General features: G+C 41.1%; 1 protein-coding gene across 5 annotated transcripts in view; it reads left to right on the forward strand.

Annotated features, from left to right (window-relative positions):
• OMA1 (OMA1 zinc metallopeptidase) overlaps positions 1-25,544 on the forward strand; it is a 46,896-nt gene extending 21,352 nt beyond the window's left edge. For 4 of the 5 annotated variants that reach the window (XM_084852380.1, XM_084852377.1, XM_084852376.1 and 1 more), the window contains 2 exons: positions 4,852-5,001; positions 15,059-25,544. In XM_084852380.1, coding sequence (XP_084708506.1) covers positions 4,852-5,001; positions 15,059-15,280 — 372 coding nt within the window. In that variant the 3' untranslated portion in view covers positions 15,281-25,544. The remainder of the gene's footprint in view (positions 1-4,851; positions 5,002-15,058) is intronic. The other variant, XM_084852379.1, reaches the window with a different exon arrangement.
• The last annotated feature ends 1,016 nt before the right edge of the window (positions 25,545-26,560 follow it).

Below are 26,560 nucleotides of genomic sequence, written 5' to 3' on the forward strand. Positions count from 1 at the left end.
TGTGTCAGCTCCTTGGTATTCTGAGGAGCTGAGGGCAATGAAACAACTGTGTCGATGATTAGAGCACAAATGGCGGAAGACTCGGAATGAATACGATTGAACACAGGTAAGAATCCACTTGCGATCTTATTCTGTGGCGGTGATGGAGGCAAAGAAATCCTACTTCACCACCACCATTGCATCTGCTCAGTGTCGTCCAGTGGAGTTCTTTCGTGTAGTTAAAAGACTTTGGAACACAAGAACTCGAACCCTCAAAGGCCCGCTGTGAACAATTTGCCAGAGACGTTGCAGATAAAATCGCTTGAATTCGCGCTGATTTGGATGACATTGTTTTTACAGAGTCTGATATGGGTGGGGCTGGTGCACCATCTAGTCATGTTATGGATACCTTTCAGCTTGTGCAACCTGAGGATGTGGACAAACTGCCTGGAGGACTGAGGCCTACTACTTGCCCTTTAGATCCTTGCCCATCCTGGCTTGTGAAATCTGCCAGAGCTGGGCTGGATAGCTGGACCTCGGAGGTGGTAAATGCCTCCTTGAGGGATGGCAAGGTCCCTGCAGCTTTGAAAGAAGCTGTGGTGAGGCCCTTGCTGAAGAAACCAAATTTAGATTCCTTGGTTCCAGATAATTACCGCCCTGTGTCAAATTTGCCATTCTTGGGCAAGGTGCTGGAGCGTGTGGTGGCCTCAGAACTCCAAGCAGTTTTGGATGAAACTGATTAGTTAGATCTATTCCAGTCAGGTTTCAGGCCTGATTATGGGACGGAAACAGCCTTGGTCACCCTGGTTGATGACTTTCGCCGGGGAATGGATGGGGGAGTGCAACCCTGTTGGTTCTTCTGGACCTCTCAGTGGCTTTCAATACCATCAACCATGGTATCCTTCTGGATCGTTTATCTGGATTGGGCTTGGGAGGCACAGTTTTAAAGTGGTTCTGCTCCTTTTTAGAGGAGCAATCTCAGAAAGTGGTGCTGGGGGACTTCGGTTCAACCCCATGGCCATTAGCTTGTGGGCTGCCGCAAGGTTCTGTCTTGTTCCCCATGCTTTTTAACATCTACATGAAACTGCTGGGAGAAGTCATCAGGAGGTTTGGGCTGAAATGTCATCACTATGCGGATGATACTCAGCTGTACCTCTCATTTCCATCTGCACATCCCAGGGAGGCTGTGGAACTCTTGAACCAGTGTCTGGAGGCTGTTTTGGAATGAATGAGGGTGAACAAGCTGAAACTTAATCCAGACAAGACAGAGGTACTTTGGGTTGGGAAACCAACTACTTGGATGGAGGCTTACAACTGGTCTTAGACAGGGTTGTACTCGCCTTGAAAGACCCAAGTGCGCCATTTGGGAGTCCTCCTGGACTCTGAGCTAACTGGGGAAGGCCAGGTGGCTGCAGTGTCCAGGAGTGCTTTACCAGCTTAGGCTGGTGCGCCAACTTCGGCCCTGTCTGGAGAGGATGGACCTTGCCTCAGTCATCCATGCACTAGTCACATCCAGGCTGGACTACTGTAATGCGCTATATGTGGGGCTGCCTTTGAAGACAGTTCAGAAGCTCCAGCTTGTGCAGAATGCGGCTGCCCAAGTATTGGTGGGGGCGAGGCGATTAGATCACATAACGCCTATACTGCGCCAGCTGCACTGGTTACCGGTGTGTTTCCGAACCCAATTTAGCATGCTGGTTTTAGCCTTTAAAGCTTTAAACGGTTTGGGACCAAGTTACTTGAAGGACCGCCTACACTCATATTAGCCTGCCCGCACTTTAAAATCAGAAAGAGAGGCCCTTCTCATTTGTCCACCCATGAGAGCAGTCAGGTGGGTGATCACACGTCTGAGGGCCTTCTCTGCAGTGGCCCCACACCTTTGGAACAAGCTGCCATCAGTGGTCCACCATGCTCCGTCATTGCAGACTTTAAAGAAGGCCTTGAAAACATTATTTTACCTTGCATTCTGTTGATATGACTGCTATTGTTGCTGTTGCTGCTGTTAATATCGTTGTTGGTTTTATTGTTGGCTTTTGTTGTTTTTATTTTTATCACTTTTAATATTTCAATTGTTTTTATGTATTTTATTGTTGTAAGCCGCCTTGGGAGGGCTTCTGCCCTGAAAGGTGGCCAAGAAATATTTTAAATAAATAAGTAAGTAAGTAAGTACGAATGAACGAACTATGGAGATACACAGTGATCTTAATGTGAGACAGACATTGCTTCCTTAAAATGTACTTTGCAGCTTCTTTGCCCCCCCCCCCATTTATTTTTCTGGTGCCACCACTGACTTGTGCCACCATCTCAGCTTTTACATGGTGAGTCATTTGTTTGAAAGTGCCGCATGTCAAAACTGTGCCTGTGTGATTATGATGATGGTGATTATGATGATTTATTATATTTCTATACTTCCCCATAGCCGAAGCTCTCTGGGCGGTTTACAAAGATTAAAAACCATTAAAAATACATTATACGAAGTGTACAACAATTTACATAAAGCATATAAAGAGAAAACCATGCATGGCACACACTCAGACAACAATTTTAAATAATCAACCATAAAACAAATCCAGGACCTGATTAAAAACTCATATGTTGCCAAATGCCTGAGAGAAGAGAAAGGTCTTAACCTGATACTGAAAAGATAAGTGTTGGTGCCAGGTGGGCCTCATCGGGGAAATCATTCCATAATTGGGGGGCCACCACCGAGAAGACCCTCTCCTTTGTTGCCACCTTCCAAGCCTCCCTTGGAGGAGGCACTCAGAGGAAGGCCTTAGATGCTTAGTGCAACCCCATCCAGAACAGCACCCTCCATCTGGTCAGAAGAACCACCCACTGACAGCATCTCAGAATTGTCTGGACTGAGTTTCAGTTTGTTAATCCTTATCCAGTCCATTGTCACAGCCAGGCAGTGATTCAGCACATCTGCAGCCTCATCTGAAGAAGATGAAAAGGAAAAATAGAGGTGCATGTCATCAGCATACTGATGACAACACACTCCAAAACTCCAGATGACTGCACTCAACAGTTTCATGTAGATGTTGAATAGCACGGGGGACAAAGCTGACCCCTGCGGAACCCCATATTGGAGAATCCATGGGGCTGAGCAGTGTTCCCCAAGAATCATCTTCTGGAGCTGACCCTCCAAGTAGGAGCGAAACTGCAATGCAGTATGTCCCACTCCCAATTCAGACAGTCGTCCCAGAAGGATTATCATGGTTGATAGTATCAAAAGCCACTGAAAGATCAAGGAGAATCAACAAGGTCAAACTCCCCGTTTCTCTCCTGACATAGGTCATCATACAGGGCAACCAAGGCTGTTTCTGTGCCAAAACCCAGCCTGAATCCTGACTGAAATGGGTCCAGATGACTGATCTCATCCAAGAGTGTTGGGTGATGGTTTGTGACCATCTGCTCAAGGACCTTGCCCAGGAATAGAGCATTTGCCAGTGGCCTAAAATTATTTAGATTTTCTGGGTCTAGGGAGGAATTCTTCAGGAGTAGTCTCACCACCACCTCTTTCAGGTATCCCAGGACCACTCCCTCTCACAAGGAGGCATTAAATTGCCTCCGTGGCCCAGTTGGCTGTTCCTCCCTGCTGGTTTTTATAAGCCAAGAGGGGCAAGGATCCAATACGGAAGTGGTTGCATGAACCCATCCAAGCTCCGTCTCAACATCCTCAAACTGTACCAACTGAAACTCATCCAGGAAAACTGGAGAAAGCTGTACTCTGGACACCTCACCTGATTCACCTACTGTAACACTGGAGTCTAAGTCCTGGTGGATATAAGATATTTTATCCTTGAAGCGCCTAGCAAATATATTACAGCGGTCCTCAGATGGATCTACAACGTCCTTAGGGACAGCTTGTAATAGCTTGACCCTGGATGATCCTGAAAAACTCCAGAGGTGGCAGGTAGAGGTTTCAATAGAGGCAGCAAGATCTTTGCCACCTTCAGTATACCTTACCATAGGCCCACACCAGTGGATTGCATCCACTAGGAGTTCTTCTCCATCTGTGCTCATGCCGTCTCCTATTTTGTTTCATTGCTGTCAGGTCTCAAGTATGCCATGGAGCGGCACAAGCTCTGCTTTGGAGAAGGTACTCAGGAGCAATTGTGTTAACCACCTGGGTCATTTCTGCATTCACCAGATCAACCAGATCAACCAGGGTTTTGACAGGAGAGCCAGCCCTATCAGCCAGAAACCTCCCCAGAGCTCTCTGGAAACCATCTGGATCCATTAGTCTCCAGGAGTAGACCATCTTAATAGGTCCCCCATCCTTGCAGAGGGGAAAAGCTGCCTTAAGTCTAAACCTCAGCAGATAATGATCTGACCATGACAAAGGGACTAATTCAAAGTCTCCCACTTTCAGAATACCTTCTCCATGTCCAGTTGAGAAAACCAAGTCTAGAGTATGCCCTGCTACATGCGCTGGGCTGATGACATGTTGGGACAGTCCCATGGTTGTCATGGACAAGTTGCTGTCTGCATGAATGTTAACATCCTCCAGAACCAACAGTCTGGGGGATCTCAACAGCACACCCAAGACTACCTCCATCAGCTCAGACAGGGAGTCTGTTGAGCAGTATGGTAAACTTACTGTGTTATACACAGTACTTTTGTAGTACTTTTTCATGTGGCATGTTATTTCTCCCTTCCCCTCCTCCACTAGTGCTTTCAAAGCAACAGCCAGTGGTATAGTGGTAAATTTTAAAGCACAGGGACTAATCATCTATACTCTACTTTCTCTACTTCATGTGAAGCAAGCAGCCACTGATGTTTGCAAGAGTTCTAAGCTTGCTCTGCAATATGTTTCTGACAACCTCATTAGTCAGCAGTATTCTGCACATCTGCTCTCTTTGCTTCTAGGCTTGTATGGATGTAAGGGCAAGTTCTGTATTCTGGCAGCAAATGGAACTGGCTGAGATTATTGAAGGGCAATCAAGATTGCCAGAATGGCTCTCTACACACCCGTCACATGAGAATCGAGCTGAACATCTGGACAGACTTATACCAGAGGTAAGATACAACCATGAAGATGGTTTGGGATTTGGTGCATCTGTCTTTTAAAAACTGAGTATTCCAGTGAACTTGTTTGTTTATCTCATCTGTATCCTACCTTTTCTCAAAGACCTCAGGAAGGTATACATGGGATCGAAACCATTTTTTTTTTAATGCGGTGCTCGCCTGTGGGTTGATTTCTTAGCTGGTAATTTCTTAAGACAAATATTTCTTAGATGTACAATATACTGGAATCCTTCTCTGTCCTGTGGGTTGCAAACCTTCAGGTATTACACAGGAAGTAATCTACCTCTCTCTGGCCACTCTTGTACTGCTACTATTTACTATTTATCATTTATACATTTGCAAACTGCTTTATAGTATTTTCCTTCGAATGATGCTATGATGTGAGTTGTTCATACTTCTTCTGTGCCCAAGGCCACACAATGATCTTATGGTAAAGATGAGATTTCGTACTGCCAGGGACATGAGCAGCTTCCTTCTTGTATATTACACTAAAAATGTAAAAACCTAAAATACAAGTCATTTGTGTGTCTGTGGTTTTTGCTTGACTGTTACATCAGAAACCACCATTAGGACTCCTGATCACATGGATGAGCTTCCACATGGTGAGCTCCCCCTTCAGACATTTGCTCACTGTGACCCAGAGCCAAGAGGATGGGCATGACAGCAGGGGCACATGGATCCCATTCAAGCGACTAATGCATGAAGGGTGTTTTATATAGTGTTCATTCTTTGTTCGCAGAAACATCCATATGTGTTCAAGGGTTTTTTGTATGTACCCAAACAGAATGGGCCAGTTCACATGTCCCAGTGGCAAATTGTGGACACCCAAGTAAATGAAGCTTGCATTCTGCAATTGTAGATACATGTTCCTGGCTGCTCCTGGAAGTTGGCCTCTCCCCACAAATCCAATCCTGTTTCAAGTGTCGAAGACCCAATGAAAGCCTCACAGCCCAACATTCTGTCCTATAAGTTTCTTAGCTTTTTCTGTGCTATAATGCTGGTTTTTGTATGTCCCAGGTTAAACTATTTGATGTAAAAATGTTCCATTTTCAGACTTCTCTAGTAGTAATTGTGATTTGAGCTGCATGCGCAGGCTTTGATTGTGTCTGTGTTTCGAATCATTATTTTTCAGAATGTGTTCCTCTTTTTCAGTATCCCCAGCAATTCCCAACTTCTTTTACATTTCAAAAATTTGGGGAAAAAAATGTATTGGGGTTTTATGCAAGAGTAGCTGCTGAAAAGGAACCATTCCTGTTGTAGTATACATATATGTCTCTGGTTTGTAACCACAGTGCATATCAGAAACTCGTTTTCAAAGATGTTTGATATCTTCATATTGAAATATGTTGACATCATTATCATCACCACCACCACCACCAGTCTACTGATCTAACTATATAACATAGGAGGGGAACAAATGTCAAATTCTCTAAAAATGGCTTAAAGTGGGGTGGGGGTGGGGGACCCGACTGTTCTGAAGCCTATGGTATCAAAAGCTTCCAGGATTAAAAGCAAGTGCTGCCTCTTATTGAGAAGCCATAAAATCCATTCTTCCTGTTTCTAGTCCTGCAAGTCTAGCAGATGACAGTTTTTAAAGCACTGACACATTTATGTAGAGAAACGCCATTACTGGCCTACCTTGAGCTGTGCAGCAAATGGTGGAACAGGATTTTAAACTTAGCATGGGAAAGAAGGAACATTCGTTTTCAGGATGGTTGGGGAGAGGTTTAAAATGTAAGGTTAGGTTTCAGAGACTGCGGATAAGAAGAAAGTCAGATGGGAAATTTAACACATGGATAATCAAAGGTAAGAAATCCTGAGAAGTAGTAATTGAACATCTTTGCTGGATCAGTTTGTATTGGCACTGTACCCATGAGTAACAAGTCCAACTTAAAGAATTAGCGCTAATGGCATTGCTTATTTTCCTCCATCGACATTTTTTAAAACCTTTAATCGTTGCATTATAGTCCAAACGTTGTTCATCACATAAATATCACTGCAGCTTTGAGGCAAAGTTCAGTGTGTAAGTTGTTTTTATGTGTGAGCCCTTCCTTCTTAGAGCTGACAAATGTAAAATTGTCCTTTTAAAATGCCACTAAATCCAGGAGCGATATTCTAGGCATATATAACGTAGGTCAGTATTTTTCCAACTGTTTGCTACCTTCCTGTGTCTGTGGGTATGTGGGTGACACAGGAGCAGATAGAAGTTTATCCGAAGCATAAACAACTTTGCCTCTCTCATTGGTAATACACAGATTTCCTAAACTGACCTGTAGCTGCATATATCCTGATGAGTGGAATGTTGAAAGCAGTTGGAGTAAGTACTGTAATCCAGAAGATATTACATCATGAATTAAAACCCCCAGACATAAATATTCTTAAAGTATATTTTTGTTTACTATTCTCTTTCTTTAAAATTCAGTTATTTTACTTCATTTGTTCCATTTTAAATGAAGTGTTCAATGTTTAGGGAAAGTTTTGTAAAAGCGAAATGACATTTACATGTCATTGAATGTTTCTATAATGTGCTGCTTGTCACCTAGGAAAATCTGTCCTTTGGGGTTCATTTACACGCTGGCCTTTAAAAAGGTAATTGTAATTCCTGGCTACCAAATTGCAAAATAGATGTGGTGACTATTTTCTGTATGCATAATTAATGTGACACTGACATCTGCTTTTTGGGGGAGGAGCATAAGAACATTGCACAGAATGAAATCTGCTGCTGCTGTGGGTCTGTGCCATTAGATACTAAACAATTGGGCTTTCCATAGGCATAATTTACATGCCAGGCCTTACATCTGTCTTTTAGAACTCCGCTCAGATGCCAGAGCTCTTATTGCTGAGAAGTTCAAATGCTGTACTTTTGTGATTGTATACCAATGGGGGAAAATTGTGATCTAGCCCATAACAAAATAGTGATTTGTCCAGTAATTGGTAATCTTTGTCTCAGGATAGTTCTAGGCAATTTTAGGAAATTATATTGCTGTATTTCTTTGCATGCCTGCCCAGGTTAAAGGTTATGGAAGCTCTGTGCTGAACTGTATTGTGATATCGTCACAAAGGCAGACAAGAAAAAACACAGAGGCTGTGTCAGCCCACTCATGTCCTTTCCTTCGCATATTCTGGAGCACAAATAACATTGTGCCCTCTCAGACAATATAGCCCGATCATGCTTTTAAGCTTCATAGTGATAAAATTCTTCTACCACTGCAGTCATGGCTGTGGTTTCTCTACTTGTCACAAGGGAGTAGCTGCTGTGCTCTGAACTGTGTTCTTCTAGGATTGACATGTGTTTTTCTGGTAGGGCTCCTGTGCCTTGAACAGTGCTGTAATGGACATAAATTCAACAAAGGCAGCTTCACTCAGTGTGGCACTTTCATTTTGCAGTGTCTGACTGTTATGCACATGTTCAAGGGACAGGAGCCTCCAGTTGGGCAGTCTTGCATTCCAGACCTCTCCATAGGCATGCTGCTTCACAGGCACCAAATGGACAGGATCCTTCCCAACAGCTTACTTTGCATCATGGTTAATCCAGCGAGCAGAACTATTTGGGTAAAAAAGTACAAATAGTATGAATCTGAAAATATATATTTTTAACAAAGTTGCTTAATATCAAAGAATGTAAATGGAAAAACAAAGACATTTGCAGACTGTACTTAAATCCAAGTAGGTTGTGAAGAGCTACACAGACCTTCTCAGTATTTGGAGACTAGGCACCAAAATGGCTGGGGATATTTTAAATGTGAAGTATGGCCAAAGATACTGTAATGTCCAAATCCACATCCATGCAGTAGTCACACCTTTATGCAGTTCTTACCATCCATCTTGAAAAGGATATGATTGTACTGGAAAAGGAATATAGAAGAGCAACAAAAATGGCCAGTGTTATGAAAAGCATTCCATAGGAGAAGCTGAAATTGACAAGTAAGATGAGTTGTGACTGAATTGGGGCTATTTATACTATTCCCCCCTTCATGGATCACTGCCTTGTTGTGGTGAAGGGGCTTGCATAACTCAGTGAAGCCATAAGCTATGCCGTGCAGGGCCACTCAAGACGGACAGGTCATGGTGGAGAGTTCTGACAAAATGTGGTCCACTGGAGAAGGAAATGGCAACCCACTCCAATATTCTTGCCAAGAAAACCCCATGGAACGTATCACAAGGCTAAAAGATATGATGCCGGAAGATGAGCCCCTCAGGTCAGAAGGTTTCCTACTACTGGGGAAGAGCAGAGGGAATTTCCAAGTAGCGCCAGAAAGAGTGATGCGGCTGGGCCAAAGCCACAACGACCCTCAGTTGTGGATGTATCTGGTGGTGAAAAGAAAGTCCGATGCTGTAAAGAACAATATTGTTTAGGAACCTGGAATGTAAGATCAATGAATCGAGGTAAGCTGGAGGTGGTCAAACATGAGATGGCAAGATTGAACATCACCATCTTGGGAATCAGTGAACTAAAATGGACAGACATGGGCAAATTTAATTCAGGAGACCATCATATCTACTACTGTGGGCAAGAATCCCTTAGAAGAAATGGAGTAGCACTCACAGTCAACAAAAGGGTGGGAAACGCAGGACTGGGGTACAATCTCAAAAACGATAGAATAATGGAACCAGTTACCTAGGGAGGTGGTGGGCTCTCCCACACTGGAGGCGTTCAAGACGAGGATGGACAGCCATCTGTCAGGGATGCTCTGACTTGGATTCCTGCATTGAGCAGGGGGTTGGACTCGATGGCCTTGTAGGCCCCTTCCAACCCTACTATTCTATGATCTCAGTACGAATCCAAGGCAAACCATTCAACATCACAGTAATTCAAGTCTATGCCCCAACCACTGAGGCCGAAGAAGCTGAGGTTGATCGGTTCTATGAAGACCTACAACACCTTCTAGAACTAACACCAAAAAAAGATGTCCTCTTGATCATAGGGGATTGGAATGCTAAAGTAGGAAGTCAAGAAATCACTGGGATAATAGGTAAGCATGGCCTTGGTGTACAAAATGAAGCAGGACAAAGGCTAATAGAGCTTTGCCAAGAGAACACGCTGATCATAGCAAACACTCTTTTCCAACAGCACAAGAGGCGACCCTACACATGGACATCACCAGATGGTCAATATCGAAATCAGATTGATTATGTCCTTTGCAGCCAAAGATGGAGAAGCTCTATACAGTCAGTAAAAACAAGACCTGGAGCTGACTGTGGCTCAGATCATGAGCTTCTTATCGCAAAATTTCGGCTTAAATTGAAGAATATAGGGAAAACCGCTAAACCATTCAGGTATGACCTAAATCATATCCCTTATGAATATACAGTGGAGGTGATGAATAGATTTAAGGGATTAGACCTGATAGACAGAGTGCCTGAGGAGCTATGGATGGAGGTCCGTAACATTGTTCAGGAGGCAGCAACGAAATCCATCCCAAAGAAAAAGAAATGCAAGAAAGCCAAGTGGCTGTCTGAGGATGCTTTACAAGTAGCTGAGGAAAGAAGGGAAGCGAAAGCAAGGGAGAAAGGAGAAGATATACCCAACTGAATGCAGAGTTCCAGAGAACAGCAAGGAGAGACAAGAAGGCCTTCTTAAATGAACAATGCAAAGAAATCGAAGAAAACAATAGAATGGGAAAGACTAGAGATCTTTTCAAGAAAATCAGAGAAATCAAGGGAACGTTCTGTGCAAAGACGGGCATGATTAAAGACAAAGAAGACAGGGACCTAACAGAAGCAGATGAGATTAAGAAGAGGTGGAATGAATACACAGAAGAACTATACAGGAAAGATCTTAATGTCTCTGACAGCCATGATAGTGCGCTCACTGAACTTGAGCCGGACATCCTAGAGAGTGAAGTCAAGTGGGCCTTAGGAAGGTTGGAATTAAGATTGCCGGAAGAATTATCAACAACCTCAGATACGCAGACGATACCACCCTAATGGCAGAAAGCGAAGAGGATCTAAAGAGCCTCTTGTTGAGGGTGAAAGTGGAGAGTGCAAAAGCTGGTTTGAAACTCAACATTAAAATAACTAAAATCATGGCATCTGGCCTCATCACTTCCTGGCATATAGAAGGGGAAGAAATGGAAGCAGTGACAGATTTTATTTTCTTGGACTCCAAGATCACCGCAGACGGTGACTGTAGCCATGAAATTAAAAGACGCTTGCTCCTTAGGAGGAAAGCTATGGCACACCTAGACAGCATAGTAAGAAGCAGAGGCATCACCTTGCCGACAAAGGTTCGTATAATCAAAGCTATGGTTTTCCCAGTAGTAATGTATGGCTGTGAGAGCTGGACTATAAGGAAGGCTGAGTGCCGAAGAATTGATGCTTTCGAACTGTGGTGCTGGAGAAGACACTTATGAGTCCCCTGGACTGCAAGGAGGTCAAATCAGTCAATCCTAAAGGAAATCAACCCTGAGTGCTCATTGGAAGGACAGATACTGAAGCTGAAGCTCAAATATTTTGGCCACCTAATGCGAAGAGAAAACTCCCTGGAAAAGACCCTGATGCTGGGAAAGATTGAAGGCAAAAGGAGAAGGGGACGGCAGAGGATGAGATGACTAGATAGCATCACTGATGCAATGAATATGGACTTGAGCACACTCTGGGAGAGAGCGCAGGACAGGAAGGCCTGGCGTGCTATGATCCATGGGGTCATGAAGAGTCGGACACGACTGAATGACTGAACAACATACTATTCCCATCTATGCTACTAGAACAAGGGATTTGTACTGATGGCGGCATTACCCCCCTGCAGGGGTGTGGGACTCATCGAGATGGTCCCCCCTGGAGACTTATGGAATTGATGGTTTCCTGAATGCTCTGGGGGAATTTCCTGCTGACATGGCTGGTGCTCCCATTGAAGCCTTGGTCTTACTGTGGAATTATGAGACAGGCATAGCCATCGACACAATTGCTTCTGAGTGCCCTCACTGATGCTGTGAAGCATGCAGGACACCATGATATTTGGGGGAACTGTGCATGATGAAGCAGGAAGGACATTGGCTGGAGTGTAAGTGGTGTAAATCCTAATGTGACGCTGACCAGACAAGCATAAGAGAACATTATTATGCCTACCGTGTGAAAGGGAAGATAGACACTATATAGTCAACAAAAAAGGCCAGAGATTTAAAAGTTAGTGCTGTGCTGAAAATTTCTCCCACATTTTTTGACTGTTCTCATTCAATTTGATAGAAAATTGCTTTTGAAAAGAAGTTCAATGGTGAAGAAATTTCTGAGAAATTCTCATGGGCTGGGTTTGGGTTTCTTGGGCTTATCTTATTTAGGAGCTGACCGAGACATGAGCACAAGTGTCCTGTTTTTCATTGCACAATCATCTCTTTGGCAACCTGTTCAGCTTCCTACACTTCAATTAAAACCCAGTTTAAGGCATCCTGAGGTGATTTTTCAGATCAGGAACGGCAGGCAGCCTGGGAGGCTAGCTGTGATAAGGTACACTCAAAAACACCATACAAATAAATTATAAAACACCCTGAAAATGAGGCAGAACAATGGAAGCCGCTTTCATGGGGTTAGAAAACTTTCAGGAAATTGGAGGACTGATTTTGGCAGAGCACGAACGCCACCTTATCCCTGGAGCTGGACACATCACTGCCCCCCACCCCCGCATTGTGGTGGATGCAAAATGGGGGCCAGCCTGCCAAGACAGTTGATGCTATTGCAAAAAACCCTTATGAAAAAAGACAGAAGCTGTGCAACAAGCCCTGCTAGTGGGAAGCCCTAGTTGGGAGAAACTGTTGAGAATTTTTTGTGAACTGCCCAGAGAGCTTCGGCTATTGGGCGGTATAGAAATGAAATGAATGAATGAATGAATAAATAAATAAATAAATAAATAAATTTCTCTTCCTGGAGAAATTCAGTGAAATTGCCTCCTATATTTCTCTGTCCACAAGTAGGATGGAGAATTTCAAGATGCCACTTGCACACAGCTCTATTAAAAATGCAAGATCAGTTTAAAAGAGTATACCATTTCATCTGATCTCAGCAGCTAAGCAGGGTCAGCCCTGGTTAGTACTTGGATGGGAGACTGCCTGGGAATCAGGCTTCCTGCATTGAGCAGGAGGTGGATTTGATGGTCTTGTAGACCCCTTCCAAGTTCAACCCTATGATTCTATGATTCTTAAGCGACAACCTATATCATTATATTTCTACTTGGCTCGAATAATGCTGTTTGACATTAATGCAGTCTTGCAGTGGCTTGTGTTCAGCAAGAGAACAAGAGAAAACTATCATTGTAAATACCTGTTAAGGGTATTGATTGGTTACTAAAATGGAAATAGCTTGATGCATATCTTGTGAATTTTTATGAGCAATGTTGGGATGACCATCTATAAAACAAAATTATTATTTAAAAAGAATACCAGTAGCGGACAAAAAAGATGGAACCATTATTTTTTAAAAAACAAATTTATGTCAGCGAGTACTTGGGACCCTTAATTTAAAGTGGTTTCAGTAATGAGTTATAGCAACCAGAAACTGTCACATTGCAGTTTCAGAAAATATTTTTCTTTTTTTATTGTACTAATAAAGAGATTTTCCTTGAGAGAAACATGGCTTCACAATTGCTGTATGTATGTATATGTTTGTTTCCTGTTGAGCCAGCTATGTGAAAGATAATTTTTTCCTACTAGTAATGGAAAACACACACAAAAACATTGTAAACTTAAAACTTAACATAAAAGACTTTTTAGCCCATGCCTTCTCCCAGCAGCCAAAGTGGTATGTGTACTTAACCACAGTAGTAGGACATAATGTAGCTTGAGCACTACAGATGTACAGTACAGAAGTAAACAGTGTGGTGTGTTGACTTGAGAGCATGATTAGTCCTTGTAAATAAGCAGAGCATGAAGTACAGTAAGAGTTTCTGTAAAATACAAGGAGTTAGCTACCCGAGGGCCATTTGTGGCTGCGTAGCATGTGCTCAAACCACTTCTGCAGCGCCATCATTGAATTCATTTTGAGTAACACTGTAGTGATGTGACCGTAGTTTGATTAAACAGATAGCTCCATGAGCTTATTTTGAACTCTGCACAGATATACCCAGTTCACAGCATGCCAGTTTGATAAAGTGACTTGTCTATCATGTCAGCTCTGTTTAGAGCAATGTGAAATCTTGTGGTAGTGTGTGGTTCTTGACTCACCTTAGGTTGAGTTGCAACCCAGTAGCAGGTTCTGATGTACCAGTTGAAGACCATTGGTCTAGGCCAGCTTTCTCCAACTGGATGTCTTCCAGGTATGTTGGGCTGCAACTCCCATCATGCCCAGTCTGAACGTTACATAACTAACTTCTTGGATGTGTTTTTCTTTTGAGTGTGTGTGTGTGTGTGTGTGTTTTCTAGTACAATAATTGATGTGCAAAAAGTAGAAACACTTGCATGGTAGCAGGGCTGGGCTTATTCATGTTGGGTGTCTGGGGCTTGTCACATACTCTGGAGTGGGGGTGGGGACTTGTGACTATTGGTTCCTGTCATCCCTGAACATTGGCCAAACTGGCTGGAGTTGATGGAGTCCAGCAACATCCAGAGGGCCATAGGTCACCCACCCCTGTTCTATAGCATTTGTGGCTCCCTATATGAATGCTTGTGTATTCAATTTTTAATTAGTAAATATGAATTATTAAATATTAATTAAATACAGTGCTATCTTTATCACTGGCAGTGGACCTCTTCTAAAGGAGATTATTCTTCTGAGTCTGAGAAGTATCCTTAGTCCATGATGTGTTAATATACTAATGACTTACTTTGTCCCTAAGAAACCTCTCTTTCTCTAGACAAATTGTCACTGTGATTATGTATTAAACTGTATGTAGCCAAAATGACTCTGTGAGTTCCAAGTGTGTAAACCCTGCCTGCTCACTGAAATGCTCTATTTCATTAATTATTTCATTAATCTTTTTTTTCATAGCACTTCGCACTTGTCTAGTTTCCTTACAACCTGCCTGTGAAGAAACTGATGATTTCCATTTTAGAAATCGGTAATGAGTCTCTTTGGCAATGTAGTGACTTCCTTTGGTCTTTGTTTTTGTTTTGTTTTGCAGGCACTTAAAATAAGAGACCGTTGCAATTGCGCTGCCTTGCCTAGCCCAGATCCACGCCTTATTTTCAGACTGAGCATGCAGCATCTCCTGCAGGCATCCAAAGATGAGGAAGGCCCAAATGTTACTCATCATGGTCTTGACAAAACAGAAGTGAAACATCTACTCAGTAAAGTGGAGAAGACGCCTGTAAACATTGTAGCTGGTAAAGAACTATCAAGGTGAAGGCAGAAATACTCCTTGCATTAACATTATCCAGATGTTCATTACACAGTAGTTCTCCGCCGCCCCCCTTTTTAATAATGTTTAAGGATTTTGAATTGGCAAAATGAACAGACAGCTATGAATCATGATCTTTGTGACTGTGATGTGCCCATGGAAACTCAACTCTTGCATGCAGAAGAGTGCTTCATATACAGAGCAGGGGAGTCATCTGCATATTGGGAGCAGTTGCCTTCACAGTTGAGTAAAGAAACCCTTGAGTGCGTGGGATGTTGAGTGGCACCCTGTGTAGCACTGCATGGATTGAGAGGCTATACAACAACAAATCCTCGCTCACAGAAAAGTGATAGTTTGACTGTCAGAATTGAACCAGCAACAAATGTGTTATTTCCAGATCATGTTGTAATCACCAATTTTTGTTCCCAAATGGACATTTCAAAGGAATTTTCAGTCAAGTATATGGTGCGGGAGGGGTACTGGAAAAGTTGAAACATTGCTTCTGTCTAAATATCTATACAGGGGCAGTTTTTGCAGTGTGGTTTTAAGTTCTATCCACTGTCTTACGTTGGACACTAATCTGCCCCTTTTTTTCAGAGAATGAAGTAGTCTTCTGTAGCCATGTTATACATCTGAGTTTGCAGTAAGTTCAGTTAGCTGTGTCCAACTTTATTTGAGAAATAATTATAAGAATTCACTGCCTGTCACAAGAAGCAAAAAGCAATCAACCTAGTAGGCTGGTCAGAATGACACCTAATTGGTTGACTTGCTGCTGGGGTTCTCTTGTTTTGTACTTTAAAAACACAGATCAAGTGGTGTGATTCTCACACCACATAGTTTAGAGATAGTGATGCTGCTCTGGAATAAGTGCTATGAAGCAGAATTTCTTCGATTTTCCTGATTGGAGCCTACTATGTAAGCTATTCCTTTGTGCCTTGCTGTTGGCCTTGCAAAATCTCTCATTTTCACCATATGTTTCTGTTCTTCTGAATATGTCTGCAGTCATTTCTCAGTTGTGGTTGCTAGAGGACGTTGTGCTGCTGGCCAGCACGGAGAGAGTTCTTGGTGGTCTATCCTTTTTAGGAGTTGTTGGAATACATCCCTTATTTCAAATGTTTGCTTACTCCATAAAACAGAAACCCCTGGCTCTGTATAGTTCTGTAGAACAAATACTTTCTAAAGATCACTTCACATGTTCAAGCAAAAAGAGGTCCCCAAAGGTCAACTGTATGTTTTCTGTAACATTTGAAGGGTATTTATGCATCCTTATTAAATATATGAAAACGTTGGAAAATTTGGAGGGGGAGTGGTAGAGGTTTTCCTCCATGATTTTCTGAGGAACATTTCCGGTGGGGAAAATTGAAATAAAAAACCCAACTGTTATGCAATATTTTCTGTCTCAGAATGATAAATGAAATACTTTTTAAAGTAATGTTTTAAAGACAGTATTTCTATAACCAACTGCACTGCTGCAATATTTCTAGATTCAAAGGCTAGTGATGTAGTAGGTTTGTTATTGCATTTGTCTAGATTGCTACACAACCTACACTCTCAGAACTTGATGTTGGGAAATTATTTTCAAATGTTGCAGAATACAGCTCATCTTCCGTTTCTTTGTCAACTAGGAAGCATATCACTCTTCAACACTGTGGCAAGACATTTGTACAACACAGAACTTGTCTCCTCTTGCTTCTCGCTTGTCTTGAATTCCTCCATCAAGTGAAATAAATTGGTGCATGTTTGAAAATGCATACATAAAGTCAAGGAACAAACTGAAAAAGTTGAGAAGCTTCTTTAAATTCATGCAAGCTTTCTAGTTTCTGCAGTCTGTGAAGCTCAAAGTGAAATTCAGAATCACCAGCTATGGATCTTTCGAACAGTGCTTAAAGAAATAAATTTGAAATACTCAAAAGGAAAATAGATGATGCCTCCATGCACAGCGCCTGGGTTTGCATGTCACTTTAAGCCCGGAATGAATCCACAATGTGCACAAGCTGTGTTCTGGTGCCTGCAGCCTTTTCCTTCCTGCTTTGGTGCTCCGCTTGTACTTAGCACAATCCAGACATGAGACTGTGGTTTATTCCATATGAAGAACTTTACACCAGTTTGTTATCAGGTTACAAATCCTGGCTTGTTTGAGTGCAATAAACCATAATCCTGTGCCAGTGTGAGGAACAAATGGGCTGCACAATGTGCATTTAGCACATTGTGGTTTAGTAAGCCAGTACTGCTGGCTTAAAGTGATGTGCAAACACAGGCAGTACCAAGTAACACTGCGGCATTTTATTAGACATAAAGTTGAGTATGAATTTGAAGCAGACCACTTGTTAGGGGCAGAACTATCTTTTGAGACAGCACAGCATTTCTCTATTTTAAATTGCCTCTCTGTTTTGATTTTGCTAAAAATGCTGTCGATATTGATTGTGGACAGAGTCAACTAACAAGCTTGTAAGTTGTAGTTTGTTTACTGACTTCAGCTGAAGAACCTGAACTTGCTGGAGAATACTAACACCTACCTAATTTATCTTTATTTGGAAGAGGAATTTTCAAGGTTGGCTCTGCTTCTGATTGCCAGACCTGATTCTGTGTGTCTTGATTTAGTGCATATTGTTCCCAAGCCTTCCATAGATCATTATGCAAGACATCATTGGCAACAGGTAAAAGACTCACCTTGACCATTTCCTGTCACTTCATTATTTGTATTTGTAGTGACAGGGGGTGTTTTGTTAGGGTTTGTTTTTTTTTAAACTGGAAAACTCAGAAATGTGCTCAGCTATTTGGACTCTGTCACATATAAGGTAAACAGAAAAGCACATTATGATAGACTCCCTCCATCCCCACAGATTATATAGCTTATACCATAAAACCTAATATTGCCATGGGGGAATATTTTATGTTACAAGTAAATGAGTGTAACAAAGCCCTGGTATTTTCGAACTGCATGAAAAATATTGCTAAAAAAAGATACTTTAAAATGTATGTATGTATTTATGTGTTGCACTTTTATCTTACAATGCTCAGTCCATACAAGGCTCCTACAGCTGCTTGCAAGATCAAAAAATTTATACAAGAAGTTTAAAATAGCCATTCATTCTGAAATCTTGTTGAATTATTTTTTCTTAATTTCTATGTAAAACCAGCTCACAAGCCTTGACTAGAACCTTCTGTGTAAGATCTGAATATTTTGTTATTTGACCTTTGTATTCAGTTGCACGTAGAAGGTAAAAGGTGCTCTGTGAATCAAAAAATAAATTGTTTGTGGAAAATAGAATGCCTTGTAAAAATAACACTCCGCTTGAGAGAACCCAGTTTAACTTCAATGAAACACAATTTTGACTCCTCTTGCATTCTGGTCATTTTTTTGCTCCAGCAACGCAGACCACTTCACTTTCAATGCGTATTCTTTTAGTGCTTTCCTTAGTCGCGCTGGCTTGTAGCGTTCATTTCTGCAGGGGGGGTTTCTTTACTTTCTTAATTGTGCTGGGTTTTAGAAATTTGCTTTATTTTTGTATAGCAGTGTAGGAGCTATTTTACAAGGGGCTGTTGGAACTTTAAGTAAGGTAGGGGTGTGTGTGTGTGTATGTGCACACACACACACACACACACACTCATTCATCATCATTAAATGAAGTAAATTCCATGAGAGGTCTAACAGCACAGTAATGGCCTTTCCTTAAAAATGGCCTTGCATCGCAAGCGTTTGACAATAATTTGTCTGCTAGAATCTCCCAACTTGAGGCCTTCACACGTAGAGCAAATGTGCGTATTATTGGTATCAAAGATCTACCTACTGATGTAAATGTGTTTACTTTTGTAGATAAGTTCCTGCATGAGATACTTCCTTTGTCATCTGATTATTTACTTGACATTGAGCATACATTCTGTGTACCAAATGCTCAAGAGACTGATTATACGATTATAGTTCAATTTGCAAGAATCTCCACAAATAATCATATCCTGTGTTTGGCAAGATAGGGGGAAAATCTTTTTTGGGGACCAAAACAAGATAGAGTTATGTTATTTCTGGATTACACCAATGAAGTTGCTGATAAAAGAAGGCAATTTACCAAGGCGAGAAACCTGGCAAGACAAATGAACTTACAATATCATTTAAAATACCGTGCTACATTTTGCATTTTTTCTGAAGGTCAGATGGAGAAGTTTCTAAATCACGAAATGGCGGAGGCGTGGCTAATCGGAAAAACATGTGAGACTTCTATTCCAGCCCATGAACTGGAATTTATAAACATGTTTTATCAATTGGCTATGTTTAGTCTGTAAGATCCAGGCTAGGCCAGAAATAACTGTTTATATATATCCGTCTCTTTTCTTTCATTTTTTAAAAAATTGATTTGATATACTGTACTTAAATCTCCTGTGTGAGGGTGTATAGAAACATGCACACTCATTTATATATTTAGAAATGATACTATCTAAAATATAGATAGTACAAAATGCATTAGTGATTGTTGTATTTTGTTTTTTCTTTTTCATCCTTTATAATTTCTTTTGTTTTCTTTTTAATTATTATTATTAATATTATCAATATCATGATGCTAGGATTAGTATCATACTAAAATAGTAATATTTTACTGGCTGGTTGATTTAAGCTTTATTATTATATAGTACCTAAAATGCATTATATGGCTAACGGAAATGAATTGTAAGCTTGCTTCCTTGTTGTAAGCCTGAAGATACAATACTGAAATTGATTACTTATGCTGTATTGATTTGTAAGATTGGTAATATTATGGGTATAATTTCTAAGTAGAGTGATATTTGAAGTCTGTGTGTAATGTAGTTTAAATTCAAGTTTGTTATGTAATTTTTTTGTTTATATTTTGTTTTGTTTTCCTTTGGGGTTTTTTCCATTCTGTTTCTTTCCCCTTTGTTTCCTCTCTCCTTTTTATATTTTCTCTTTTCCTTCTCTTCCCCCCCCTCTATTTTATTATTGATGGGTTAAGAATACTGCAATGTTGGAAACTGTAGAAGATGATTATGTTGTTGGTGTTGCTGTTCTTTATTTCATTTATAAAGATAAAAGTAGAATAAAAAGTATTTTTAAAAAATGGCCTTGCAAATAAAGCAGTGCTAATCCAACTTCCTAATTGGATGATCCCTAATAAAGAAATTACCAAAATCTACATATTAGCATTCCTTAAAAGAAAACTTCATTCTGTTGGAGAATAGAGATATGAAGGCTCAGAAAGAAACTGGAAAAAATTCAGGAAAAAAAGTTTTTTCCAAGGACCATTTGTGTTTTTTACTGAAAAATTGAACAGCTTTGGATTATGAACTATTTTCTTTTAGAATTTAAGACAAGGTGTTTATATATTGTTATCCAGCCTTAACCCCCCCTTCCTAAAAATGATTCCTAAAAACTGTAATAAGACTTTTATAGAAAGGCTACAAATGTAAAATGTCTGGAAAAAATGAAGCCATGGGGGACAATCGTTTTTAATCCTCTCTGTAAGATTCTCAGCATAGTTATTTCTTCCATTTCTTATTAAAATTGTTGATTCAATGTATCTTCTACTGATAGACATTTTGGGATGCTCAAGTCATGTTCAGTTTCCCAGCACGTGAATAGAGTCACCACATCATAATATGGAAGAAAATGTACTTTCTTGTCATTTTGGGTTTTGTTCTGAAGTTTCCTTTGGTCAGACATAAACTAAGAATCTAAAATATATTAAGTGTAACTTGGTTTGCTCATAAAATTAATCATGTTTGGTATATTAAATTTTAAAAGTATAATTTATTCAGACGATAATTAGAAATCTACTGAGTTCACTTTTTAAAATGTTCAAATATGATGATAATTTTATGAGCAAACCACGTTATACATAATATAACTTTAGGAACAGTATGGCTGCTTTACGTTCCTGCAGCAGCTTTCTCAACCTGGTGCCCTACAAATGTTTTGCAGTACAATGGCCAGCATTTCTGACCATTGGGCATCGTGCCTGAGCTCAGGTCTAAAATATCTGGAGGGCACCAGGTTGGGGAAGGCTGTCCTAAAGCAGCAAAGTGACTTTAGATCTGTAAAGAGTGCTTCAAAAAATAAGTTTTGCTTATTTTTCATTTTTTTCCAAAATTTCTGTGTTTCCCCCCCAAAAAACCAGGGGAAAAACAGTTTTTTTCCCATGGCTTCAAAATTTTACACCTCTGTTAGAGAAGCTGGGTTTACAAGCTTGGATAATCCAATCACTGTGCATTGTTCTTAAAGAATAAATCTCATTAGGCAATGAGATCTGATCCAAAGAACATACATGTGTAGGACTTCTTTTATGATGCTGTTGTGCATTGGCTTTGTTAGAACAAGTAGGGAGGCTAGTCATAATGGGAATGTTCAGGGAACAAAACACAGGAGGGCAGTTGAGATGAAGAGTGGCTGAGATCTAAAGAGTGGAGTATTTTATCCCTGTTCTGCTCCACAACACACACACACACACACACGCAAATAACCCATTTTTCCCTACAATCCCATGAGAAAAACCAGTTTTCTGTAATATGAAGACAAGTGAGACAATGTTAATGAGAAGGGAGGATACAAGCACCATATGGTGACGAGAGCAACTGGCAGCTGTTAAATGTGCCGATTGCCTGACAAGACTGGAAAACATCCAGCATGCTCCAAGACTCTTGCATATGTTTCAGTGGGAAACCCAATACCTTTTCCCCTTTATCTCTGTGTTTTTAATGGCAAGAAGCAGCTCCAGAAGATCATAGAAGGTGAAGATTTCTATCCCAAATATCAAATAAAAGTTGGTTGCAATGAATATTTCTCTGCCTTTGATGACTTATTTCTAGGACATCTCTGTAAGACTCCATTTGTCTCTGTACCTGCCAGGACAATCCTTCTGTGATGTTCCCCCACCCCCAAATAATGCTTTCCTACTCATGTTGTAGCCTGTTTACCCCATTATCAGGTAGTTGCAGCGAACATTGTAGCGCTTACGTGGCCTCTGCCCTTGTTCAAACACTTCCTCCCCCACTGTCTTCTGCGTTCAGTTTAAGGCTTGAGGTAATTAAATTTCTCTCTTTTTCCCTCTAGCAACATTGATCTATATTGGATATTTAGACTCCAGAGAATCAAAGCTCTTTATTCCTGCCTGGAATACGTTGCCCTCAGATTTATTCCGTACGTGCATGGAATAAATGAGGGGGGGACTAATGTTCTGGAGTCATAGCAGCAAGATTTGTTAACCACAAGATGGCAGTTTGACTGCCTTGGCTAGACTCTTGTAATTGATGTGTTGCAACAGCTTCGTTGTTAGTCTGGCTTTGGCAAATCATCAGGATGATCTTTCATTGGGGCCTTTAAATGGTTTCAAAAGTGAGACTTTGCTTCTGCCACAGAACTCCCATGTTTAAGCAGAGGGATTCTTGGGAACATACTGTATGGAACTGTAGTATCTGATGGCATTCATATTTCTAGGAAGTTTCAGCTTCTCTCCCACTTCATCAACTGAAATGTCCATAGAGGAGATGTGCATGTAAGAATTACACGCAATCTTGATAGAAAATTGGGAGTATGAAACTTCTTGTAGAAAATGTAATTCACTGTAGTTCTGATACAGATGGGGGTTGGAGGAGAAAATTGGGAGGGAATGGATGGATTCATTCGTTCGTTCAATGGATGGATTCACTCATAGTTTGGAGTTGCACACATCTATGAGAAAACAGGGTCTAAAGACATCGGAGCTAAAGAACTGTGGAAGAGCACGTGTTTTGACAATTTGCAAATTCTAAATCTCTACAATATCTAGAGGCTTTCTGGGTACAATCTATGGTGCTGGTACAAGCCAATGAAGCCTTATAAGATACGGGTCCCTCAAAAATACTTCTCATACTATGTTCTGTTGGAATCTCTAAGCTCTGCTAAGAGCACATCATTGGTCATGTCTTCAAAAAAAGTGTGCACGGTTCTAAACACTAAAGGGCATAGAGATAGGGACCCTCTTGGTGGTTGCTCTATAACTGTCTTGCGTAGAAGGATGTTAAACAGTGACAGGACATGCTTTGCATGCGGTAGGTCTCAGGTTGAATCCCTGGCACCTGTAGTTAAAAAAAATCAGGTGATAGAAAAGCCCTCCTCTGAAGAGCCTGTGCCAGTCAGAATAGGCAATAGATGGATGAATAGTCCAAAGTGATCTAAGTGATTTTGTTCCTATGAGGATTCACTAATGCCCAAGCCAGCACCTTTCCCAGAAAAAAAAATGGGTTAATATCTGGAGACCAGAAGTTAGACTAATAAGGGGTTGCATTAGTCGAATGCATTTTTTATTTACTATGGCATGAGCCTGTTGCTTCTGGAATGCCCAGAACTTCTACCTCCAACCAAGAGTATAGTACTTGTTTCCTTCTTATCACAGAGACATTCTGCCAGAAGTTGAAGAAGATTGATAAAGGTAAGAACAACCACTTTTATCCTATGTTTATGGAAGAGTATGTCCATGGGGTCTCTGGAGATGGGGGTAGGCACAGTTGGGTCTCTTTTTCAGCTATTCCGTAAAAATAAGCGTGTTTTCTGTACTCGCAAAACATAGAGGGACTGCTGTGGGCCCACACCTCTTGGGACATGCAAGTGTCTTGGCCAGAGGATAAGACTTTCGCGCCATAAGGCTGCAATCCTATACTGTACACTGCAGTCCTATACACACTTACCTAGAAGTGAGTCTCATTGAATTCCATGGGGCTTACTTCAGAACAGACATGCATAGGATTTTGCACTGGATTGTGATCTTTTCCTTTAAAGACTGGGTGTGAGAGATGCTGCTGGCACTGAGTGGGCTAGGCATGCATAGATGTTCCTATACTGATCAGATCAAAAATTCTTTCAAACAAGTGGTTGACACTAGAATGTGTCCTGGGTGTTTTTGTTTTAATGTTATTAAAAAATAAAAAGCACCCAAGATGCATTCTTCAGTCAACCACTTTCTTGAAAGCACAAGGATAAGAGACCCTGAAGGAAAATTACAAAGGTGGCAAAGTCGGGTACAGTAGACTAACCTACCTTAGGTCTCCTAAGACTTAAAAGGATGGCACATTCATGCATTTCGAGATAATTACAGTTTAATAGGCACTTGTTTTTGGACAGTCCTCAGTGTGTGTGTGTGTGTGTGTGTGAAAGTAGGATATAAACTTCTTTAGCTGTAACTTTGAACTTGCCAAGGCTCGGATAGGGAACACAGTTTGACAAGGCCTTCTGATGAAGAAAAGGAGTAATTCAAGAAATACCTTTGAAATACTGTTGGACTGATTTCTTTAGTGCTTGTAGCGCTTCTCTCCAATTTTTATGTGATGATAATTCCAATGACAAATGTGAAAGGGGATGCACAAAACATAGTCGGAAATATGTAACTTGGGGCCCAAATGACTGATGTTCTGCAAAATGAAGTACCCTTAAGAAATCACTCCCTAATACTGCCACCTGTTTTTAACTTCACAGAACAACAACAAAACTTCTCCAGAACCATCACGGGACCCCTGTTTCATAAATGCAATCCTTCTGTAGCTGTTCTTTCTCCCCATTTTGATTTACACCACTGCCTGGCTGAGTAGAAGCCTTTCGCTTATTTATGGCAGCAACCAAACTTTGCACCGTGAGCATAATTTGAGATGTGAACTAAAATCCTTTCCTGGCTTTGGGTCTCATACTTCAACATTTGCTGGCACTTTTAAAGATGATGGCTTCTGGGTGAGTGTTAAGTAAGGAACAACCTCAAAGGAAAACCTTTCAGATTACGTATGTATTCTGAACGGATGCATGTCTGACTAGCGCACAGCAAGATGAATCTATCAATCATACAAGTTTAGTGTAAAAACCTATATTTGCTTTTCTTTCTGTCCATACAGATTCGATCACCATAGCTGGTTTGTCATTTGCTAAATACATGGGCTCAGCTCTCTGGGACCCCAGCTCATCAGTTACCAAGTGAGCAGCCTGTCAGAGAAGCTTCGCATATCATTTATTACTGTCAGGTACCCAGAGATCAGAATCTTCCTTGAGCTTCTTATCCTTTGATGGCTTGGAAATAGGATGGCTGTGAAAACCTTGTGCATAAGAGTAGAAAGTTCAGGGCATGGGAGCTGGGTGAGGTAGTGGTTAGGCTAAACAATAGGAATGGATATGCTTGAATTAATTTTAGTTTTGCTACAGATTCTGATATTTAAAATTATCTCTGCATAATGCATCTTGACTATTTCTGGGGATTCATTCACATGGAGACCCTAACATAATGCCAACCTCTTGATAGATACAGGTCTGCTGCATTTACATTTTAAGAATTGTCTTTTATTTTTAATGTGATTTTATGTTACCATCTTATTTTGTAGCAAACCACTTTTTATATTTAAATTTATATAAATAAAGATCTAGCAAAACTTGAAATCTGCTTCTCAGTGGACAGTTGGGAAAAGATGGACAGTACACACATTTTTAAATGTAGGATTAGTTCAGAAATTTAAACTCTCCTCCACATGATACATTCCAGCTGTCTCCAGGGACACATTCACAAGGAGACCCAGCATACAGAAGCAACTTCCATAATCACAGTGGCTGAAATCTGTCACTGCAATCAAAGTAATCCAGTCTGGGAGGCTAGGTCTGTACACATTTTACCTCAAAGATTTCACGTTTTTGCCCACAGCTTCACATCTCTAGTCAGAAGGTTTAGCTTGACTGCTGGCCGCCTAGCACAGTTATTTATGGGGGTGGGAGAGACTGTGTGAACAAGGGGATTTGCCAGTAGGGAAGGTCTCCCCCCCCACCCCCACCCTCGCTTGATCTGTCCTAGTATTCTTCCTCTTTTCTTGAGAAATGAAAATGTTTGTACCAGAAGTTCCTCCTGCTGATATTTGAAAAGACAGTGCAAATGTGGTTCAGGATAGCCTGATATTGGAGTTTTGAGATGTTCACATAGTGTAGCCTTCACTTGCCTGGCCGTTTCCCCGCTCTGACATTTAGTGAACTATTACACTACACCAGGGGTGCCAAAGCTCTGGCCCATGGGCCAAATCTGAGTCTCCTGAACTCCTAATCATATGCTTCAGGATTCCTTGGGTGGCCACACCCCTTACCTGGCCTCATCTTTTCCCCCCAACTACCAGTGGTTTGGTGGTTTCCCAGGTGTTGTGCAGCTTTCCCCATTCTTAAAGGTTGAAATGCTTCTCCTAAGGCTAAGTTAGTGTCAGTAAGAGCTTCAAGGGCGCAATCCTATCTAGATTGGTGGCCGCCTCCGAATTCAGAGGTGACTGCCTATCCAAAGCAAGGCAGGAGAA

This window comes from Heloderma suspectum, chromosome 4 (genome assembly GCF_057233095.1).
Source record: "Heloderma suspectum isolate Gila_16-S chromosome 4, 16-S_ref, whole genome shotgun sequence".
Classification (NCBI taxonomy): Eukaryota; Metazoa; Chordata; class Lepidosauria; order Squamata; family Helodermatidae; genus Heloderma; species Heloderma suspectum.